A 20238-nucleotide genomic window follows, 5' to 3' on the forward strand; every position below is an offset into this window, starting at 1 on the left:
GGTTTTGTTTGGTTTAAATCGGATAATAATGTCGTAGTTTACATTCATTAAAGTCCAAAAGGATTTCTTCACAAAATCTAAATCCCTTTACACCAGTAGAGAGATTCATAAGACACAAAGCTCAACAAGCTTCTTGACCAATCTTTACATGTCCTACACACATATACCTTCTCGTCTATCTATCTATACATTGATTATATTTCTAGAGAATACTATTCCACTTCAATAATGCAGCACCTTGAAGATAGAAACAAGTCTTCAACGAAAAAAAAACTGTCAACATGCCATCTCCTTGTACCATGAATCATTACAGAACTCATGTAGCTGTCGACGTATGGCAAATCTAAACTACACCTGCAAAGTTACAATCCACAACAATTATTAATTATATCTAATACAACATACATTATCCTGAAGCAATGAGTTTCTAACCTGATATATACTATAACCTGTGTGTCCTCTCCCGAAACTGCTTGAGATCAAAAGCATCATGGTATCTCTAACTCAGCATGAGTTCAACTCCCGATGTCACCTACTTAAGACACACGCTCATTTGGTAAGAAGCCATCTTGTTTCATTTTCCTAAACAACGCATCAGCTTCATGGATTAGTCCCCGCCTACAAAATCTCGTTATCATTGTAGTGTACGTTACAACAGTAGGCTTCATTCCCTTGGAGAAAAGGCTACAGAACAAATCAAAAGCATCTTCCACCTTATCAACCTTGCACATCCCTTGAATCACAATAGTATACGTAACAATACTAACATCCATTTCTCTCTTCCGCATGTACTCAAATATCATCAACAATTTCTCCACTTTCCCGTTACAACACAGCCCATCTAGCAGAACGTTGTAGGTCCTGATATCGGGAGGCGCATTGTGAGAACCCATCTGGTTGAACATTTCTTGTGCAACATTTGGTTTGCCCACTAGACAATAACCCTGGATAAAAACGGTGTAAGTGACTGTGTTGGCAGCCAATCCTTTCAGGGACATCTCTTTAAGAGTCTCACACCGTCATCTACCCTCTTGGACTTGCAAAATCCATGTATGAAAGTAGTATAAGTTACTATATTTGGTAAGTCTCCATCAAATAAAACATTCTCATAGCTTCATCTAAGCGACCGTGAATACAAAACCCGTTGATCAGTGAGTTGTAAGTGAACTGTTAATATATTTAATTAGATTTCTTAGCAATAAAAATGCTATACATCAGTGCATCTCTTGTTGTCCAAAAAAAAAAAAAAAAGCTCTAAATCATGGTTATACTTGATGTTAATATCAATGATCAACACCACTAAGAACATCCACGTGGAGGAAATCACTTCATCTCTTCTTCTCTCCCAGCTCGATATCCAATTCGGTCATCACTATTTGACAGCTTGACATCCGAGTAAACGATAACATCCGATTCATCGGCGAAGTAAACGAGTGATTCGCTGGTAAGTCCCGTGTCAAATGGTCTTCGAACTCGCTGAAACTCCTCCTAGGGGTCTCGATCGCCGCTTGTTCCTTCCCTAAATTATCCAACGGCATCGCAGAAGATCCAGATACTGAGGTTAAGCCCAGTTCAGGAAAATCGTGATGATCGTGACTTGCTCCTCCACTGTCGTCGTCGTTGCAGGAGGCTCGACGAGAGAGCGGCAGAGAGGACAAGTTGAATGAGAATGAAACCACATATTAATACACTCAACATGAAAAGCATGTTTACACCCGGGCAAAACCCGACCCGACTCTCCCTCCTCGAACTCGGATAGACAAACGGCGCAATCAATCTGATCCTTGTGCGCAGTCCCTGTCCGGACTTGTCGGCCGGCTAGAGCTGACCAAAAAAATGTTGCCCCTTTATTATAACTACATTTATTATACTTTTATGTATATGATTAAAATAATGCTAGATAGTGTTAAAATTAGAGATATTTTCAAAAAAAAAACATTAAAACATTATTTTTAATTTATATTGTCTGTTTTTTCCTTATTTTTGAGTAAAAAATTTCAAGTCTGTTTTTTATTATTTGGTTAATTTTAAATATTATTTTTAACAGCATTTTTACAAATTCAAAAAGGACAAAAATATAATTTATAGATAAATAGAACATATAATAAAGTATGCTAACATCAACTTCACAAATTTTATTGTTTTCGCATAATAATAAAACCCTATGATGTTAAGATTTTTTTTTTAAAATTCAAAAGTTTCTAACAAAATTACAAACACTTGCAAAAAAAATAAAATAAAGAAAAGACCTATTTGAGAATAATAATTGTTTAAGAAAAATAAAAGATATAATTAAGTTGTGTTAATTAAATTATTTATCTAATAACATGTGTGTCTTTGGAACATGTAACCAAACATTTCATGTCATTGAATAAAGAAATCTTTTGTAGTTATCTTCAGATAAGGAAAATGGAAATGAAACTATCCTCCATGTGCTTCGAGATTGCCCGGCAGCAGCAGGATTATGGACGAAAAGTGTTATGCCAAGTAGACAGCATCGATTCTTCAGTCTACCTCTTCTAGAGTGGCTCTATGACAATCTTGCGAGTGATAGGTCAGGAAATGGGAGCCAGTGGCCAACAATCTTTGCAGTTACGGTGTGGTGGTGTTGGAAATGGAGATGTGGGTATGTTTTCGGTGATATAGGGAAATGTCGAGATAGAGTGAAGTATGTTAGAGATAAAGCCCGAGAAGTGATGGACGCGAACAAGATCCTAAGTAAGAGATCAGTTGCTGGGGGTCGGGTAGAGAAGCAGATAGCATGGAAGTGTCCTGAGAGTGGCTGGTATAAACTAAATACGGATGGAGCAGCTCGAGGTAATCCTGGTCTGGCTACTGCGGGAGGGGTTGTGCGGGGCAAGTACGGGACATGGGAAAGGGGCTTTGCGGTTAACATTGGCATTTGCTCTGCTCTATTAGCAAAATTGTGGGGTGTGTACTATGGCCTGTGCATAGCATGGGATCGTGGTATTCGGCAGCTGGAGGTTGAAGTAGATTCTGAAAGTGTGGTGGGCTTTCTTCAGACAGGGATTCATGATGCACATCCCTTGTCCTTCCTAGTACGTTTGTGCTATGGCTTTGTTTCAAGAGACTGGTTAGTCAAATTTTCTCACGTGTATAGGGAGGCTAATCGTCTAGCAGATGACTTAGCTAACTATGCGTTTTCTTTACCGTTTGGTTTACACTATTTTGAGTCGGCTCCAGGGCATGTTGCTCCTGTTTTGTTGGAGGATTGTAATGAGATGTCTAGAACTCGGCGGGTTTGTCTGTAGTTGTTGATTTATTTTGAAATAAAGTGTAGGAGACTCATGTCTCCTGCCGTTTACCAAAAAAAGGAAAATGCTGTCACTACAAAAAAAAGTATAGAAGTTTAGAAAGGGTACAGATCAAACCTGTGAGGTGAAGGACATAGTTAAAACTCTACAATAACTACACTAGAAGCAACGTTTACAATTTTTGCGCTGATTACGCGTTTAAGCACACACCAATTAACCTAATGTGCCAACAATACCACAATCGAATGGTATGTCATTGTAGCATTTTAGGATCGAATCCACAGAGAGCTAGAGACTTATAACACCAAGAATACACAAACCTTCCTAATCTAAGCAAACAAGAAGATAGATGATTTGTAACAAACTAATATCCTAGAAATATAAACAAGTGAATCCATGGGCTAAGGGAATTGACTTCAAGTAACTAAGATCCAATCTAGGTGACAAGCTTTCAATCAAAGTAATCTCTTAAGTCTAAACACAATTTTAGACAAGTCCTATGTCTAGGTAAATGTCCATTTGCTTAGAAATCATTAAACATCAAATGTCTTTGGCTTAATTCAATCAAGCAATCTTTAAGTTCAAGTTTAATAACTATCTAGCAATTTTAACATCAAGTGTCCTTGGCTAATCTCACTAGAGCTTAGTTGAGTTGATTCAAACACTTCATCTAATCATGTCTGATGAGAAGTGTTTAGAAATCAGGTTTAGAGTGATCAAGACTAAACAAGCATTAAAAATACTCAACAAGCAAGTTCATACAAGGATCTAATACAATAACACCATAGATCTTCACTAAGTTACTCTAATCTCCCTAACCCATGAATTCTTAAGGAAACTACTCACTAATCTCCATGAAAACACTTAATCTCATAATAGATTGAAGCATATTCAAGTAGATACAACAGAGAATAAAGATAAACAAGGATTAAACAAGCAAAACCAAATTAAAACTCAAGAATAGATGATGAACAATGAAGAACAGCTCAAGAACAAATGTTTTCTCTCAAACTCTCAAAATACAAAATATGAAACTATAAAACTTTCACTCTCTACTCTTTGTTGTATTGTACTCTGTGTATTGTGTGTCTTCCTCCTTCCCCTTGCAGTCTCTTTTATAGCCTAAGTAAAGGAGGATGACAACACATCCATCATGTGAAAGCATAAAGCATAAAACACACTCATAAAAGTTAATCTCCACTTTCTTCCATTATAGAACACCTTTTGCCCCTTCATATGGCCAAAACAGTCTTGCCTCTTCAGAAAAGGTAGAGAAAGTTAGGCCAAAAGAGCCACCAAACTCATGATAGACAACCCATCCCCCATGTTGCAAGCTTTAAAGAGATAAAACTCACTCATTAAAGTTTTCTCCACTTTCTCCATGTTGCACACACCTTTAGAATACCAAAAATAAGAAGAATAATGAATAGTAATGAGTTTTATAGGTTTTAAGTGAATAAAAATGAGTCTAAAGGCTTAAAATTCGAAGGCTATTGTTGATGTTGCTAGGGTGGCCGCTAGGAATGTCATACTGATATGTGTGTAGTATTTTGATCATAAATCCCTCAATACAGCTCCAAACGACTTGAAACCACCTCCATTGTAAAGCTAACTCAATTTACCATGTCTTCCCAAAAGACAAGTTTCAAAAGATATCTTTAAGACCTTCATCCATGCTTGTCTTTCACACGTTCGGTTCAAGACTCCTCGAAAGCTCCTTTTGTGCTCTAATCACCTCCAAAACTCCAAACAATTCATCCAACACCTACAAGATGCAAATGTACATGCAATAGACTCTAAATGCAAATAAACGTAAGGTTAATGCATGAATATATATGAAATAACAAAGCTAAAACTATGCAAAATCACAACACATCAGCAGTCTGGGAAGACCTCTGCAGACAACGATATCATGATGGTCTCAAAAGAATGCAGCACAGTCCTTCAAAACAGAACAGTCAGGAAATTGGAAGATCTTGGAAAATTTGTCCTCTCGGTTTAGGTTCCAGTGTGAATCTCATGCCCTACTCAGTTGCAAAACGCATGGGACTAACCAATTTCCAGCCAACCAGGATTTCATTGGTGTTCGCAGACAGAGCAGTCAAGTTGCCAGTAGGCGTTCTCGAAGACCTCCAAGTTCAAATTGGCAACACCACTGTTCCGGCGGATTTCATGGTTCCGGAGCTCGAAGATGAACCGAAAGACCCTCTCATTCTAGGCCGACCTTTCCTATGCACAGCTGGTGCAATCATTGATGTCCGCAATGGGAGGATCGATCTCCAACTGGGGGATATTGTGATGAAGTTTGAGATGGACGAGCTGCTCAAACGACCTATGTTGGATGGTCAGAACTTCACGATTGACGACGAGAACGCCGCCTTGACCCCTCAACAAGGGATGATTGAAGAAATCCTAGCGGATGGCCCTTTGGAAGTGGCTCTGACACGAGCAGAGTCTAAGCAGAACACATGCAACGTTGATGCTGATGGGTAAGAGAAGATATTTGGTTCGAGTAAAAGCATTGAGAAGATGGTCGCTTTCCTGAGTCTGGGGGAGACGAGCAATCAGGTTCCACAAGAAGGAGCAACTGCTCCTAAACTAGGGAACGAACCGGCCAGCCTGCTCGACGATCCATGGAGCAAACTCGAGGCTCCAAATATCGAATTAAAGTCGCTCCCAGCAGGACTTAGGTATGCATTTCTTGGACCTAATTCCACATATCATGTCATTGTGAAATCTGAACATAATAATATGGAAACTTCTAAACTCTTGTGTGAATTGAGAAAATACCGTAAGACAATAAGGTATTCATTAGAAGAAATTCCTGGTATTTCACCTGATTTGTGCATGCATAGAATACATCTAGAAGATGAATCGATGACTTATGTAGAACATCAGAGGCGGTTAAACCCAAATCTAAAAGATGTTGTTAACAAAGAGATAATGAAACTTCTAGAAGCTGGTGTAATCTATGTGATTTCTGATAGCAAGTGGGTTAGTCATGTTCATGTAGTTCCTAAGAAAGGGGGGATCACTGTGGTTGCTAATGAAAGGAATGAATTGATACATACTAGGACAGTAACCGGTCACCGTATGTGCATTGATTTTCGAAAATTAAATACGGCTACACAAAAGGATCACTTCCCACTCCCATTCACTGATCAAATGCTTGAGAGATTGGCTAACCACCCATATTACTGCTTTTTAGATGGTTATTCAGGTTTCTTTCAGATTCCCATTCACCCAGACGATCAGGAGAAGAAGACTTTCACGTGTCCCTACGTACAGGAGAATGCCGTTTGGGCTGTGCAATGCTCCTGCGACATTCCAGCGTTGCATGATGTCTATTTTCACTAACCTAGTTGAGGACATATTGGAAGTTTTCATGGATGACTTTAGCGTCTATGAGAACTCCTTTTCTGTCTGTTTGTCAAACGCCCACAACCTATCTATTATTTGTGGCGCCCTAAGCCTTAGCTTTATGGGCTTTAGCCCAGGGTCGGCCCTGCTTGTGCGTCGCGTAGGAGAAAGCGAAAACGGTGAGAGATTTCACGATGGCGGGATTGAGGCCGCGTGAGGCGGTTACAGAATCAGGAGAAGGATCGGGGGCGAAGAAAAACATGTTACGACTGCGGCGGCGAATGTGGTGACTCCTAGAGCGGGGGAGATACCAGCGATCGTAGAGATAGGAGAAGGCCATTATTATGGCTATGGTGGAGAGGGTTACAATGGTGACTAGCTTGATTTTGCCATTCGTGTCGTAATTTGGAGAATCGGAGATGTTTTCCCCGGGCCATTGGTCCATCGGTTTATGCTCGTTGGAGTTCATGATTCTGGCGGCAACTGAGAGCATGATTAACCTAGAGACCCTAAATGAGTCTCTTAATTTTTTTTTAATAATAAATGTGGTTTAAGAGACTCCGCTAAGAGACGGCAACATTTAGGTGCTTCAACGCAAGTCTCTTAATTAAGAGTTTAAAAAAAAAAAAAATTAAACAATTTTTTTTTCAATAAAATTTATTTATTAAATAAAACATAATAAAAGATAACATTTTAAACATTGAATTTTAAATAAAAACATAGAAACAAAGATTAGTCGTTGTCTTCATCACGTCCAAATTTGCACCATACATGTTCAACCAAATCATCTTTCAATTGTTGATGCATTTGTCTATCATGAATTCTAGTTCGAACACCCATCATATTGGCGATATTTGTTGGGATATCTGTAGAATATGTGAGATCGACTTGTGAACTCCCGCTGTCTTCTCCTTGTAGGAACTCTGAAACGTCAAATTGAGTGTACCCATCTCGTTCGTCTTCTACTATCATATTATGAAGTATGATACAAGCTCTCATAATCTTCTCAATTTTGACTTTATCCCAAAAAAGTGCTGGATTTTTAACAATAGCAAAGCGAGCTTGCAAGACTCAAAAAGCACGCTCAACATCTTTTCGAACAGCTTCTTGACGTTGAGTAAATAAAACTGGTTTTGGCCCTTGTGGTATTGGAATAGATTGGATAAAAGTTGCTCATTTCGGATAAATACCATATGTGAGATAGTAAGCCAAATGATACTTTCTTCCGTTGACAGAGTAAGTGACTTGCGGAGCTTGACCCTTTATTATGTCATAAAAAACCGGTGAGCGATCAAGAACATTGATATCATTTAAGGTACCTGGAGGTCCAAAGAACGCATGCCATATCCAGAGATCATATAAAGCAACCGCCTCTAAAAAAATTGTTGGTTTTCCCGAACCCCGAGAATATTGCCCTTTCCAAGCAGTGGGACAATTCTTCCACTCCCAATGCATACAATCGATGCTTCCTATCATCCCGGAAAATCCACGATGCTCACCAATATCAAGTAGACGTTGAAGATCAGCAGGTGTTGGTCTTCTTAGGTACTCATCGCCGATTAAAGAAATTATTCCGTCCACAAAATTTTCCAAACATGACCGAGTAGTTGTTGCACCGAGTTGGAGGTATTCGTCGACCGCATCAGCCGCACTACCATATGCCAAGACACGAATGGCTGCGGTACACTTTTGAAGTGGGGAGAGACTAAGCCTGCCGAGACCATCTCTCTTTTGTTGAAAGAATTGAACTTCATTGGAGAGTCGGTCAACAATATGCATGAACAATGGTTTGTTCATTTTAAATCGTCGTCGGAATAGATTTTCAGGATATGTTGGATCTTCGCTGAAATAATCATTCCATAAACGTACATCGCCTCCTTCACGATTTCTTTCGATATAAACTTGTTTTTTCCTTCTTTTCCTTTCTTCTTCTTGATCACCACAATCAATAGAAAAATTCTCGAACGTTTGATCAAAATGTTGATTAAATATTGATCAAAAGTTTCATCAATTGATCCCTCGAAAGTGTTATGAGAAGAAGATGCCATATATGTGTAGAGTTTTTGATTCTTATAAGAGGGATAAAGAGTTTTCGAGAAAAAGAAATAGTTTCGGATTCTTTTGGTATGGATTTGAAACTTTAATGAGTGAACAAGAAGAAGAGACTATTTTATTGAAACTTGAAAGAGTGAACAAGAAGAAGAGACACAAGAACAAGAACAAGAACAAGAACAGAAGAGAAAGTTGATACTGAAACTTTTTGTGTTGTTCTCGTTACGGACTTGGGAGTTTAACGAGAGAATAAGAACAAGATATTATGTGTTTTTAAAGAGAGAACAAGAAGAGTTTATAAAGAAAGACTTCACTTTAACTCGTGATGCACCATTACAAAACATGAAAGTTTACAATATTCTGGTGACACACCAATACAAAGCGCATGACACTTTCATAACTCGTGACACACCAATACAAAATAATACACGTCTGTGATAGAAAATTCCAAAACTTGTCACTTTCATGCCTTTACAACTCTGTGACAGAGCTCGTGAGTGTTCTCTCACTTTACACCAGTTTTCCACACCCGGCTTTACCTGAAATAATTACACACGAGAAGAACATGTTAACAACAAAACATGACCAACAAACAACAACTCATAGAAATACATTCTTGTCATAACCAAGAAACAATAACTCATATTAATTCATGAAAACGTTCAAACAACAAGTCATAGAGATACATTCTTGTCATAACCAATAAACAACAACTCATATTAATTCACGACAACGTTCAAACAACAAGTCATAGAGATACATTCTTGTCATAACCAAGAAACAACAACTCATATTAATACATTTTTGACAAAGTCCAAACAACAAAAACCATGAAACTTAAACTAAGTGGAGAACAACTCGTTGATGAGGTTCTTTTTTAGAGCTTCTTCGTACTCAGCCAATGGTTCTGTCTTTGCTAGTAGGCGGTCAAGTAGACCCAACTTCGAGAGTCTTTCTTTCCTAGTCAAATCCTCTTGTTTAATGGACCACATACGCTCAAGCTCGGTCAGCCCCTTTCCCTCCTCCATTTTCTTCTTACCACGGCTCTTCGCTGCCTTAACACCAGTGGGCCTAGCAGTTCCCTCATCCGTTTCACCAGCCTTGTAGTCAGTTGCGTGAGATGTTGAGGATTGTGAACCGTCCTCACATTTCCTCTTTTTAGAGCTTCTGGCGGTTTTAGCAGTAGATAAATCACACCATTTCTGGTCGTTGCGGAGCTCTTTCCACGCATGCTCGAGTGTGAATTTTTTTTTATAGTTGTTGAAGGAGATTTCGTGACCTTGTTTGAGAATATCATTCTCATTTTGACCACTTGTTCTCTTGCACACAAGATCATTGATCTTGTGCCAACGTTGCTTGCAGTGCATTGACTCTCTTCTTTCACAGCCTGCAAGCTTAGGACTAGCCGCAAAGAAGGCCGCAATTCTCTTCCAGAATGCACCTGACTTTCGCTCATTCCCTACAACGGGATCTTTAGAAGTGTTTAACCACGAGCTAATTAGAACTATATCATATGTAGGCGTCCAGGTTCTTCGCTCTCTATGCTCTGCAGGAGTGTCACCGAAGCATGAATCTTCAGTGCCTTCTGTGCGAGCCACATGAACTGGCGGAGAGTCTAAAGAAGTTACACTTTCATGTTGACTATTAAGAAGATCAACATAATTTGCATATGGATTATAATCCATACTGATATGGATTATAAGAGAGATGGAAGAGATGATAAAGAAGAGACGATAAATAAAAGATGATAAAGATGGAAGAGATGATAAAGAAGAGACGATAAATAAAAGATGATAAAGATGGAAGAGATGATAAAGAAGAGACGATAAATAAAAGATGATAAAGATGGAAGAGATGATAAAGAAGAGACGATAAATAAAAGATGATAAAGATGGAAGAGATGATAAAGAAGAGACGATAAATAAAAGATGATAAAGATGGAAGAGATGATAAAGAAGAGACGATAAATAAAAGATGATAAAGATGGAAGAGATGATAAAGAAGAGACGATAAATAAAAGATGATAAAGATGGAAGAGATGATAAAGAAGAGACGATAAATAAAAGATGATAAAGATGGAAGAGATGATAAAGAAGAGACGATAAATAAAAGATGATAAAGATGGAAGAGATGATAAAGAAGAGAAGTTTAAATAGATGGAAGAGAAGTTAAAAATTTTAGATGGAAGAGATTGAGTTAAATAGATGGAAGAGAAGTTTAAATTGTTTCATTAAAGAGATTGAGCTAGATAGATGGAAGAGAAGTTTAAATGGACTAAACATATATCTAAACTCATTCATCACACAACCACAATCGTTCCTATCTAATCACATTCATTACACAACAACAATCGATCATATCTATTCACATTCATCACACAACAACAATCGATCAACTACATATTTATTACCTAAGCCAACCATTAACTAACAGTATACAACTATCCCCAGTTCTATTCTAACCATAATCAAGACATATTCATTTCAGTAACAGCTGTAAAGGACGGAACAAACCTTGACTTTGCAGAGAAGAACTTGGAATTTATTGAGAGCTTCTGCGTTTCACCTTCATACATCAAACCAATAATGTTATAAATACAATGAAACAAAAAAACATACAAAATATGATCAATGTTTTCTGATATACAAAACGTTCAGGAGAATAGAAATTAAAGTTATAAAATTATATTTTAAGCTTTTGGAATCTGATTCTCTAACTTAGGTTCACAACAAAAGATACACATCAACTCTGATTCATTGAGAACAATCTACAAATTGAAACTCATAAACAAAACATCAAAGAGAGACAGAGATTCTTGACCTTTCAATTTGACTCAGCTGTCTCGCTTCCACACAGTTGCGAGTGTTTTCCGGTACCGACTGAGACTTTGAGAGATACAGATAGAGAACCAAAATTAAACAAAGTCAGAGTTTTGACACTTCCCATTTCAAATCACAACACAATCACGAAAGGAATCACCGATTTTACCTTTCGATTGTTGCCTTTCGATTGTTGATGCGGCTCCTTCGCTTCGACTCAGACGCATGCGGTTTTCGGGAGCGACAGAGAGAGAGATAGAGACAGCCTCTTCGATTGGCCTTTCGATTCACAGAACATCCTCTTCGATGAGCCTCAGACGCATGCGATTTTGGGGAACGAGAGAGAGAGAGAGAGAGAGAGCGAGAGAGAGAGAGAGAGAGAGAGAGAGAGAGAGAGAGAGAGAGAGAACCTCTTCGATGAGCCTTTCGATTCACAAAACAGCGTCGCCGATTCGTCTCAGACGCATGCAGAGTCGGACCGATGGAGAGACAGAGAGAGAAAGCGAGAGGACAGAATGAAACAATGAAGACAAGACCAGTTTTTTTTCTTTCTCTCTCTTTTCTTTCCCCCCCTCAAAATCTAACACGTGTACCTAAGTCACGTTCCTTTTAACCCCAGATTAAAGAACGTTTCTTCTTTTAATTGCCATTTTTGTTTTTCTTTTAATTCTAATTTTCATTAAGAGTCCCCCTAAGATACAGGGTTAAACGTGTTCTGAAAGCTTCCGAGAGAGAGAGAGAGTTCGTGTTTTATACTGTCGTGAGCGAAAGAGAGGTTCACAAGACAGATGACGCCAAAGTTGACGTTGACCAATTTGCCCTTCCTTTTTTTTTGATTTTTGCCAATTTGTTTCATCATCAATATCTAATTTGTAAGTACTTAAATTCAAGGGAAAACGAAAATAAGTGTATTCTTAGCTTGGCCAAAAATATTTTTTTTTATAAAAAACATAAATAAATAGTTCCCTACTAAATTATAGATTTCTTAGCATTTTTAAAGCCACATTATAAGGAAACCGGGATCAAACCACGGTTTTGTTTGGTTTAAATCGGATAATAATGTCGTAGTTTACATTCATTAAAGTCCAAAAGGATTTCTTCACAAAATCTAAATCCCTTTACACCAGTAGAGAGATTCATAAGACACAAAGCTCAACAAGCTTCTTGACCAATCTTTACATGTCCTACACACATATACCTTCTCGTCTATCTATCTATACATTGATTATATTTCTAGAGAATACTATTCCACTTCAATAATGCAGCACCTTGAAGATAGAAACAAGTCTTCAACGAAAACAAAACTGTCAAGATGCCATCTCCTTGTACCATGAATCATTACAGAACTCATGTAGCTGTCGACGTATGGCAAATCTAAACTACACCTGCAAAGTTACAATCCACAACAATTATTAATTATATCTAATACAACATACATTATCCTGAAGCAATGAGTTTCTAACCTGATATATACTATAACCTGTGTGTCCTCTCCCGAAACTGCTTGAGATCAAAAGCATCATGGTATCTCTAACTCAGCATGAGTTCACCTACTTAAGCCACACGCTCATTTCGTAAGAAGCCATCTTCTTTCATTTTCCTAAACAACGCATCAGCTTCATGGATTAGTCCCCGCCTACAAAATCCCGTTATCATTGTAGTGTACGTTACAACATTAGGCTTCATTCCCTTGGAGAAAAGGCTACAAAACAAATCAAAAGCATCTTCCACCTTACCAACCTTGCACATCCCTTGAATCACAATGGTATACGTAACGATGCTAACATCCATTTCTCTCTTCCGCATGTACTCAAATATCATCAGTGCTTTCTCCACCTTCCCGTTATAACACAGACCATCTAGCAGAACGTTATAGGTCCTGATATCGGGAGGCGCATTGTGAGAAAAACCCATCTGGTTGAACACTTCTTGTGCAACATCAGGTTTGCCCACTAGACAATAGCCCTGGATAAAGACCGTGTAAGTGACTGTGTTGGCAGCTAGTCCTTTCAGGGACATCTCCTTAAAGAGCCTCACACCGTCTTCTACCCTCTTGGACTTGCAGAATCCATGTATGAGAGTAGTATAAGTCACTATATCCGGGACGCAGCCCTTTCTCTCCATCAAGTAAAACATTCTCATAGCTTCTTCTAAACGACCGTGCTTGCAAAACCCATTGATCAAAGAGTTGTAAGTGAAAACGTTAGGTTCTATAGACATCTCCCTCATCACGTCGAACAGTTCCACAGCGTCCAGAACCTTCCCAGCTTTAGCAAACGCGTCGATCAACGCGGAGAAAGTGATCACATTCGGGCTGATTCTCCTCTTCATCATATCTCTCAGAAGCAGAGCTGCGTGACCCCACCTACCACAATCACAAAGACATTTTACTAAAGAGTTGTAGGTAACAACATTGGCTCTAACCCCGTCCCTTTCCATCTGGTTGAATAGTTCCACCGCGTGATCCACGTGTCTGTTCTTGCAAAGACAGTGAATCAGAGTCGTGTAGGTAACAACATTAGGCCTACACCCAATCTCCACCATCTTAACAAACAAAGCTACTGCATCACCAACTCTATTCCTATTACATAACCCGCCGAGAAGGGAAGTAAACGTGAACAAGTCAGGCTCGAACCCAAGCTTCAACATCTTCCCAAGAAAGGCGAAAGCAGTGTAATAAGTCCGAGAGGATTGGCACAAAGAGTTGATTACGATGTTGCAGGTGTAGAGAAGAGGCGAGACTCCGATTCTTCGCATCTGGTCGAAGAGAGAGACCACGACGTCGTACCTCTCCTCCTCCTCCTCCATTGCGGCGATTGCGGCGAGTAGTCTGGTGAAATCGCCCAAGGAAGGGAGGGGGCGGGAGTGAGACATGCGAGTGAATAGATCGAGAGCTTCGTCAAGGTGGAGATTTTGGAGATCGCTTCTCAGAGTATCTCGGTGATTAGAGAAAGCTCGTGAACCACAGAGTCTAGAGGAGGGAGGAGCTACGGGATTAGGTATATGCAGGCGATGTTTATAAAGAAGGAACCTTTTAGTTATCGAAGCGGACCCAGACGAAATGGATCCACGCATTCACAAGCTATGAATTAGAAAGTCATTTCCCTGTAAAACCCTAAACCCTTACAACGAAATCGTGGTCTGAGAGAGGGAGAAAGCTAGAAGAAGACGATAAACCTAACTCCCTGGTTCTGAAAGAGAGGCGACCAGTTTTTCGTTATTTTCCAAAATTTTATACTATTTTATTATTTTATTTATTACATCCACGATTTTACAATCTACAATATTCTATTTCTATTTGAATTTTTTAATAAAAGTTTCCACTTCACAGTTTTAGTTATACCATATAAAAAAAATTCATAAAATTTCCTATGTGACAATGAATCATTTTTTAGGTTTATATTTCGAATGTAGAAATATTAATCATTTAAAAAGAAATGTTTTACAGTTGTCACATATACTAAAAAACTATTTCAAATTTCAATTATAAATACATTGTTTTGTGATTAAATATTTTTTAAAAAAAAAAGAATTTAGTAAATCAAAACTTAATAACAATTAATTTTTCAAAATATACAGTTTACCATTATTATCTAATAAAATGCATTAAAATGTACAAAGATATATTTTTCTGAAACTATTTTTTTTTAAACAAACATGGATCATTTTGAATAGAATGAGTAATAATTTCTGATTTGAATCATTCTTGTTGTTACAGAACTATTAACAAACTTTTAATTATGGACGAAATTAATAATTATTTGATTAAAAATGTTTCTTTGTGACAAGTATGTTAAGCCTACTTTATAATATTTGACCAACAAATTTTCTTCCAAGTCGTTGTAAGATGACCATTAGTTGATGAAATCCGTCACAAGCCCATTTCTTGGTGTGAAGTTGATACATTGAGTAAAGAATATCAATATTCATCATTGGTAGTAACTAGTAACCAACAAGTTAAAAAACAAACAAAAAAAGTTAACAAGACATGATACAAAGACAAAGAAATCAAGTTGAATGCTCTTATAACTAAAGATTATACAACAACAAATCACTGTAATAGATTCACGAGCAAACACTAGCACTTCAACAATGGCTTTACACGCCTACCGACATCGAACTGAACTTCAGAAAGACCAGTGATTCCAGCAGTTATCTTCTGACCAATCTTTACAGGTCCTATCCCTTCTGGTGTACCTAGACATCCAAAACTTTCTTAACAATACTATCCTCTTGAATGTTCTCAGACAATAGCAAAAATCAAACCACTACTCCAATGTTACAACTTGAAGATGGGTGTTCATTTATTACCTGTCAAGATGACATCTCCTTTGAAAAGGGTCATCACAGAACTTATGTAGCTGATGAGGTATGGGACCTTGTAGATCATATCCTTTGTCCAACCCTTTTGTCTTATCTCATCATCAACCTATCACAGAGATTGAAATCATATAAAAAGAGATTGAAAAATAGCTTCATAGTGACAACAGAGCAGGAGGAACCAAACCTTAAGCCAGAGTTCCAGGTTATTGGGATCAACCACCATTGCCTTTGGTAGCTTAAAACCCCACAAAAGAAACAAAACTCAAGATTAGAGGCCAAACTGTTCGTTCGCTATTAGTTAGCTAATAGCCTAATAGTAGTATGTTATGAATGTTCCGTACATATGGTAACAAGTTCCAGATGATTAACTTACAACAGAGCTGATGGGAGTGAAGGTATCCTGTGCTTTAGCAAGTGTACATGGCAGACCAGATGCCTAGAGAAGGAGAGAAATTAAACACTCCCCATGATCATTCAACGATGTATATGCTAAGTAAAGACTCGTATGAACAAAGTCATAAGTATCCATCCATTGATACTAAAAGACAAAATGGTTATGTACCATGGCAGAAACGTGGTGCTCCTTAGCAGTCATATCAAGAGCAAGCGCATATCCTACAAAATAATAACATTATACACATTAGAACGTTATATAAATAAATACTAAGATGAAGAACAATGTCACAAACACAAGAACCATCACATACTTTATAAGCAATCAAGAATCTTAATTCAGACAAATGTGTGTGTTATTAAGTACCTCCGATGTAATCCATGGCTAACCGTTCAGGGACATCTCTAGCCTTGTGTCCGATCACTACAGCGAGTTCCACCTCATGGTGAAGTGAATCCAGAGGATGTGGGATCTCAATCGTTCCACCGTTTTCCAAGTAGGAAGAGGTTGGCTTTAAGAACACAATCGGGTCCTACTTCGAGACCACAAAACAGAAAAGGTTACAAAGTCAAGATCAAAGAAGAGGAAGTGAAGTGAAGAAGATGCAACAAAGTGTGTACCTTTGGGAGTGCGTTGCCAAGCTCTTTGGCGTGTGAAGCGTAATTGAGACCAACGCCGACGATCTTCGTGCCTTGCTTGAACATCCTCTGGATCATCGAAGTCGCCATTTTTAGGTTTAGCCCAGAGCTTCTAAGGTTTTGGCACTCGTCTTTTCGTCTGGAAAGATTCGTCGTTGACCGAGTTACCGAGTCCACTCGGCGAGGGTAAGGGTCAAAGTGTAAAGCTTTGAAAGTCAGTGGCGAAATGTGGAACAAATGTATAATGTATGGACTTATTACTGAAAATAGCTATGATTCGCATATTAAGACATCACATCACGAAGTGGACTTTCTAAGTCAAGACTCAATTAAGACATCAATTATCAAATAACGAGCTTTTTTTTTGAAAACGTGTCAGCAAGATTAATCAAAATCTCGAACTTAATGATCGGGTCAAAATCTCATTTGAAGTAAATTTTGGCATAGAGTTTTTAGAACAAACATAATTACTTACCAAAACACGATAAATATCTTAAGAAAAAAAACACGATAAATATGTAAAAACAATCTTTCTAAAATGAAAAATGTATAAATAAGATATATGATTTAAATGTCTTGATCATATATTTAGTTTATAGTAAGGTTTTAATTTTTATCATACAATTTTTTTAAGAACTAACATTTTTTAAGTATTTTACCAAAAAACATTTGAAGTAATTAAAAAGTTTTTAATCTGTACAATAAAAGGTAGATGTATATACACATATTTTATGGTCTGATAACGATGTTTAGAAAAGTTGAACGATAACAAAATCATGCAGCATATTTTTTTTTTACACGTCCGTCAAATCATAAAATCAGAATATGTGCTACTTTTTGTTGAAGTTATTTCCTTTTGTTTCTTTTAATGAGTGTAGCCCTGAGTTGGGTCTAAAAGCCGACGTTGAGCTGTTTTGGTCTGGACTTGAACTAAACATCAATTACGTGCTCAATAATGCTATTGTTTAATGTTTTCTTAAGAAATACTCCTAGTGTATTTGTATTAGTTTTACACTAAATTAGATTTAGTCAATGCTATTACATCCATCAAATCTTTAGTAAATCACTTATTTCAATAACAACAAGGGTATAAAAAGATTATAATAGGAGGAAAGGAACTATTCAACCTGAAAAGGAGATTAGTGTAGAATATGGTATGCACGATACTACTCTTATCCTTAATCAAACATTCACGAGATACATGAGCCCTTTTATTTTAACATTAGCGTCCTGTTATGTACTCGTTTTGCTGTCTGAAAGAGGATTTATATATTTATTAATACTTGACCATAAACTCACATATATGTATATAAATATCCATTCTGTGGATAGTAAACACAAAGTTGCCTCTTCTAATCCCTCTTTGACCACTATTTCTTTCTCTGTCTTCCTCAAAAACTCATCCCCAGAGATATGGCAGAACTAAGTTTTTATGTCGGAGTCATAGGTAACCTTATCATCTTCTTTGCACGTGAAATTACATCAAAGAATACATTCATAACCATATGTATATCTAAATTGTTATAGCTGAGTAATTTTTATATATGATCGATGCAGGAAATGTAATATCGGTGCTTGTATTCCTCTCTCCTGTGTGAGTTACCTTGATTTTCAGATGATTTTGTTTGATCTAATAATAGATTATTTGAGCTATAAGAAATGGGTCATGAACTAATTGAATTACATATGAATTATTAATAGGGAGGCGTTTTGGAAGATAGTGAAACGGAGATCGACGGAGGAGTATGAGTGTTTGCCGTACATTTGCACGTTGTTGGGTTCGTCGTTATGGACATATTATGGAATAGTGACGCCTGGAGAATACTTGGTTTCGACGGTCAATGGATTTGGAGTTCTTGCTGAATCCATCTATATTCTCATTTTCCTCTTCTTTGTCCCAAAACCTAGATTCGTAAGTTTTTAATTTTCATTCACATATTTCAATAATATAATTTTGCTTGCATTGTAAATTTGTATTTTGATGATGAGATCTTATGTGTTTTCTTTTGGTTATTGGTTGAAATCTGCATTTTTAATTAATGGACATATGTGTTTCAAAAAAAAAATAATGGACAGATAAGGGACTGCATTGGTCTGACTCAGATTCAGATCTGATTAGCAGATATATATAGAAACATTTTACTGTGACATTTGATCAAAAAGTTGATATGTCATATAAACTATAATATATATTGTCCACTTGTACGCATTTATAACTAATTGATTTCTCTCATCTTTTCAATTATGTTTTTGCAGTTAAAAACAATTACCTTGGTTCTAGCTCTGAACATTCTTTTCCCAGTTATAGCAATTGTGGGAACAAGAACTGCGTTTGGAGACGCAAAAACGCGTTCTAACTCAATGGGTTTCATTTGTGCTACTCTCAACATTATCATGTATGGTTCTCCTCTTTCCGCTATTGTAAGTCTCTCTATATTCTTTTCATCAAACTATATATTAATTAATTATACACGTTTGCTACAAACAAATGATAATAGCATAAGACACCAATATGTTTCAAAGAAAAAACATAAGTCACCAATAACTTTATTTTTTATTCTTTCATGTTTAAAATTGTGTGACTATTTTATACAAATATTATGTCCCCATTAGACAATAAACTATCATATCAACCACCACAAAGAAACAACAAATCATTAGATGGCCCTTTTGATATACACGTAGTGTCGTTCTAATCCAAATCACTTAAATTATTGATCTGATCAGAAAACAGTTGTGACAACGAAGAGCGTGAAGTACATGCCGTTTTGGCTATCGTTTTTCCTCTTCCTAAACGGCGCGATTTGGGGTGTCTACGCTTTACTCGTACACGATGTTTTTCTACTAGTAAGTATCATTGTTTTGATACAGCTTTTTATAGGAAACATAAAAAATAGTTATTTGATAGTAAACTGATTTATATTTTGGTGTGTATAGGTGCCAAATGGAATGGGCTTCTTCCTTGGGACAATGCAACTCCTAATTTATGCGTTTTACAGAAATGCCAAATCAAACGTAAAAGATGAAGAGGAAGCCCTCGCTCCAAGCCAACCTCTCCTTTCTTAAACATAATTTGTATGAATGAATAAAAAATCTATGTATTTTTTTTCTTTTGGCGAGTGTTCATTGATAGTATCTAATTTGTTTTTACATATCCGAGCGTGAGTACATGTGTGACATTGAAGGATTTGATTATAAATATGTTTTTTGGAAGATTATAACGAATCTAGAGAAACTGTTATGATTTGTTGTTAAAATTGTCCAAAATATCACTAATCAATCAAACATTTGAAAGATTGTGTTAAAAATAACAAATCTCATTTGATTTAATGATGAATTTACATAAGTTTTCTAAGATCAGTGTTATTACTTGATTT

At 37.1% G+C, this 20238-nt stretch overlaps 4 protein-coding genes, 1 long non-coding RNA gene and 1 pseudogene across 7 annotated transcripts; 1 reads left to right on the forward strand and 5 right to left on the reverse strand.

Moving 5' to 3' along the window:
- Positions 1-21: 21 nt before the first annotated feature.
- On the reverse strand, positions 22-830 carry LOC106302155. The gene is made up of 2 exons (XR_001262363.1): positions 433-830; positions 22-354 (listed from the first exon to the last, which is right to left on the reverse strand). It is a non-coding gene; the product is annotated as an uncharacterized LOC106302155 (long non-coding RNA).
- Positions 831-1175: 345 nt separating this feature from the next.
- Positions 1176-7104, reverse strand: LOC106297213 (annotated as a pseudogene).
- A 2425-nt stretch (positions 7105-9529) lies between these two features.
- On the reverse strand, positions 9530-10372 carry LOC106338894 (glutathione S-transferase T3-like). The gene has a single exon (XM_013777767.1). The coding sequence runs from the start codon at positions 10370-10372 to the stop codon at positions 9530-9532; it is 843 nt and encodes a 280-aa protein (XP_013633221.1).
- A 2186-nt stretch (positions 10373-12558) lies between these two features.
- Positions 12559-14700, reverse strand: LOC106316241 (putative pentatricopeptide repeat-containing protein At3g16710, mitochondrial). 3 transcript variants are annotated; one of them, XM_013754126.1, is made up of 3 exons: positions 13238-14700; positions 12970-13142; positions 12559-12891 (listed from the first exon to the last, which is right to left on the reverse strand). In XM_013754126.1, exons 1-2 carry the CDS (start codon positions 14579-14581, stop codon positions 13125-13127), a joined length of 1362 nt encoding a protein of 453 aa, XP_013609580.1. In that variant the 5' UTR covers positions 14582-14700; the 3' UTR covers positions 12559-12891; positions 12970-13124. The 3 variants fall into 3 exon arrangements, with proteins under 3 accessions (XP_013609580.1, XP_013609571.1, XP_013609588.1); XM_013754117.1 differs by having other exon boundaries at positions 12970-14700; XM_013754134.1 differs by lacking the exon at positions 12559-12891 and having other exon boundaries at positions 12973-13142; positions 13247-14700.
- Positions 14701-15401: 701 nt separating this feature from the next.
- LOC106316274 (acylpyruvase FAHD1, mitochondrial-like) lies at positions 15402-17074 on the reverse strand. Its single transcript, XM_013754153.1, has 7 exons — positions 16844-17074; positions 16590-16755; positions 16392-16444; positions 16203-16265; positions 16014-16064; positions 15818-15935; positions 15402-15703 (listed from the first exon to the last, which is right to left on the reverse strand). The coding sequence occupies exons 1-7, from the start codon at positions 16949-16951 to the stop codon at positions 15585-15587; spliced, it is 678 nt and encodes a 225-aa protein (XP_013609607.1). The 5' UTR covers positions 16952-17074; the 3' UTR covers positions 15402-15584.
- Positions 17075-18209: 1135 nt separating this feature from the next.
- LOC106316263 (bidirectional sugar transporter SWEET16) lies at positions 18210-20020 on the forward strand. The gene is made up of 6 exons (XM_013754143.1): positions 18210-18308; positions 18419-18455; positions 18563-18773; positions 19118-19282; positions 19589-19708; positions 19799-20020. The coding sequence occupies exons 1-6, from the start codon at positions 18275-18277 to the stop codon at positions 19925-19927; spliced, it is 696 nt and encodes a 231-aa protein (XP_013609597.1). The 5' UTR covers positions 18210-18274; the 3' UTR covers positions 19928-20020.
- The last annotated feature ends 218 nt before the right edge of the window (positions 20021-20238 follow it).

This window comes from Brassica oleracea, chromosome C1 (genome assembly GCF_000695525.1).
Source record: "Brassica oleracea var. oleracea cultivar TO1000 chromosome C1, BOL, whole genome shotgun sequence".
NCBI lineage: Eukaryota > Viridiplantae > Streptophyta > Magnoliopsida > Brassicales > Brassicaceae > Brassica > Brassica oleracea.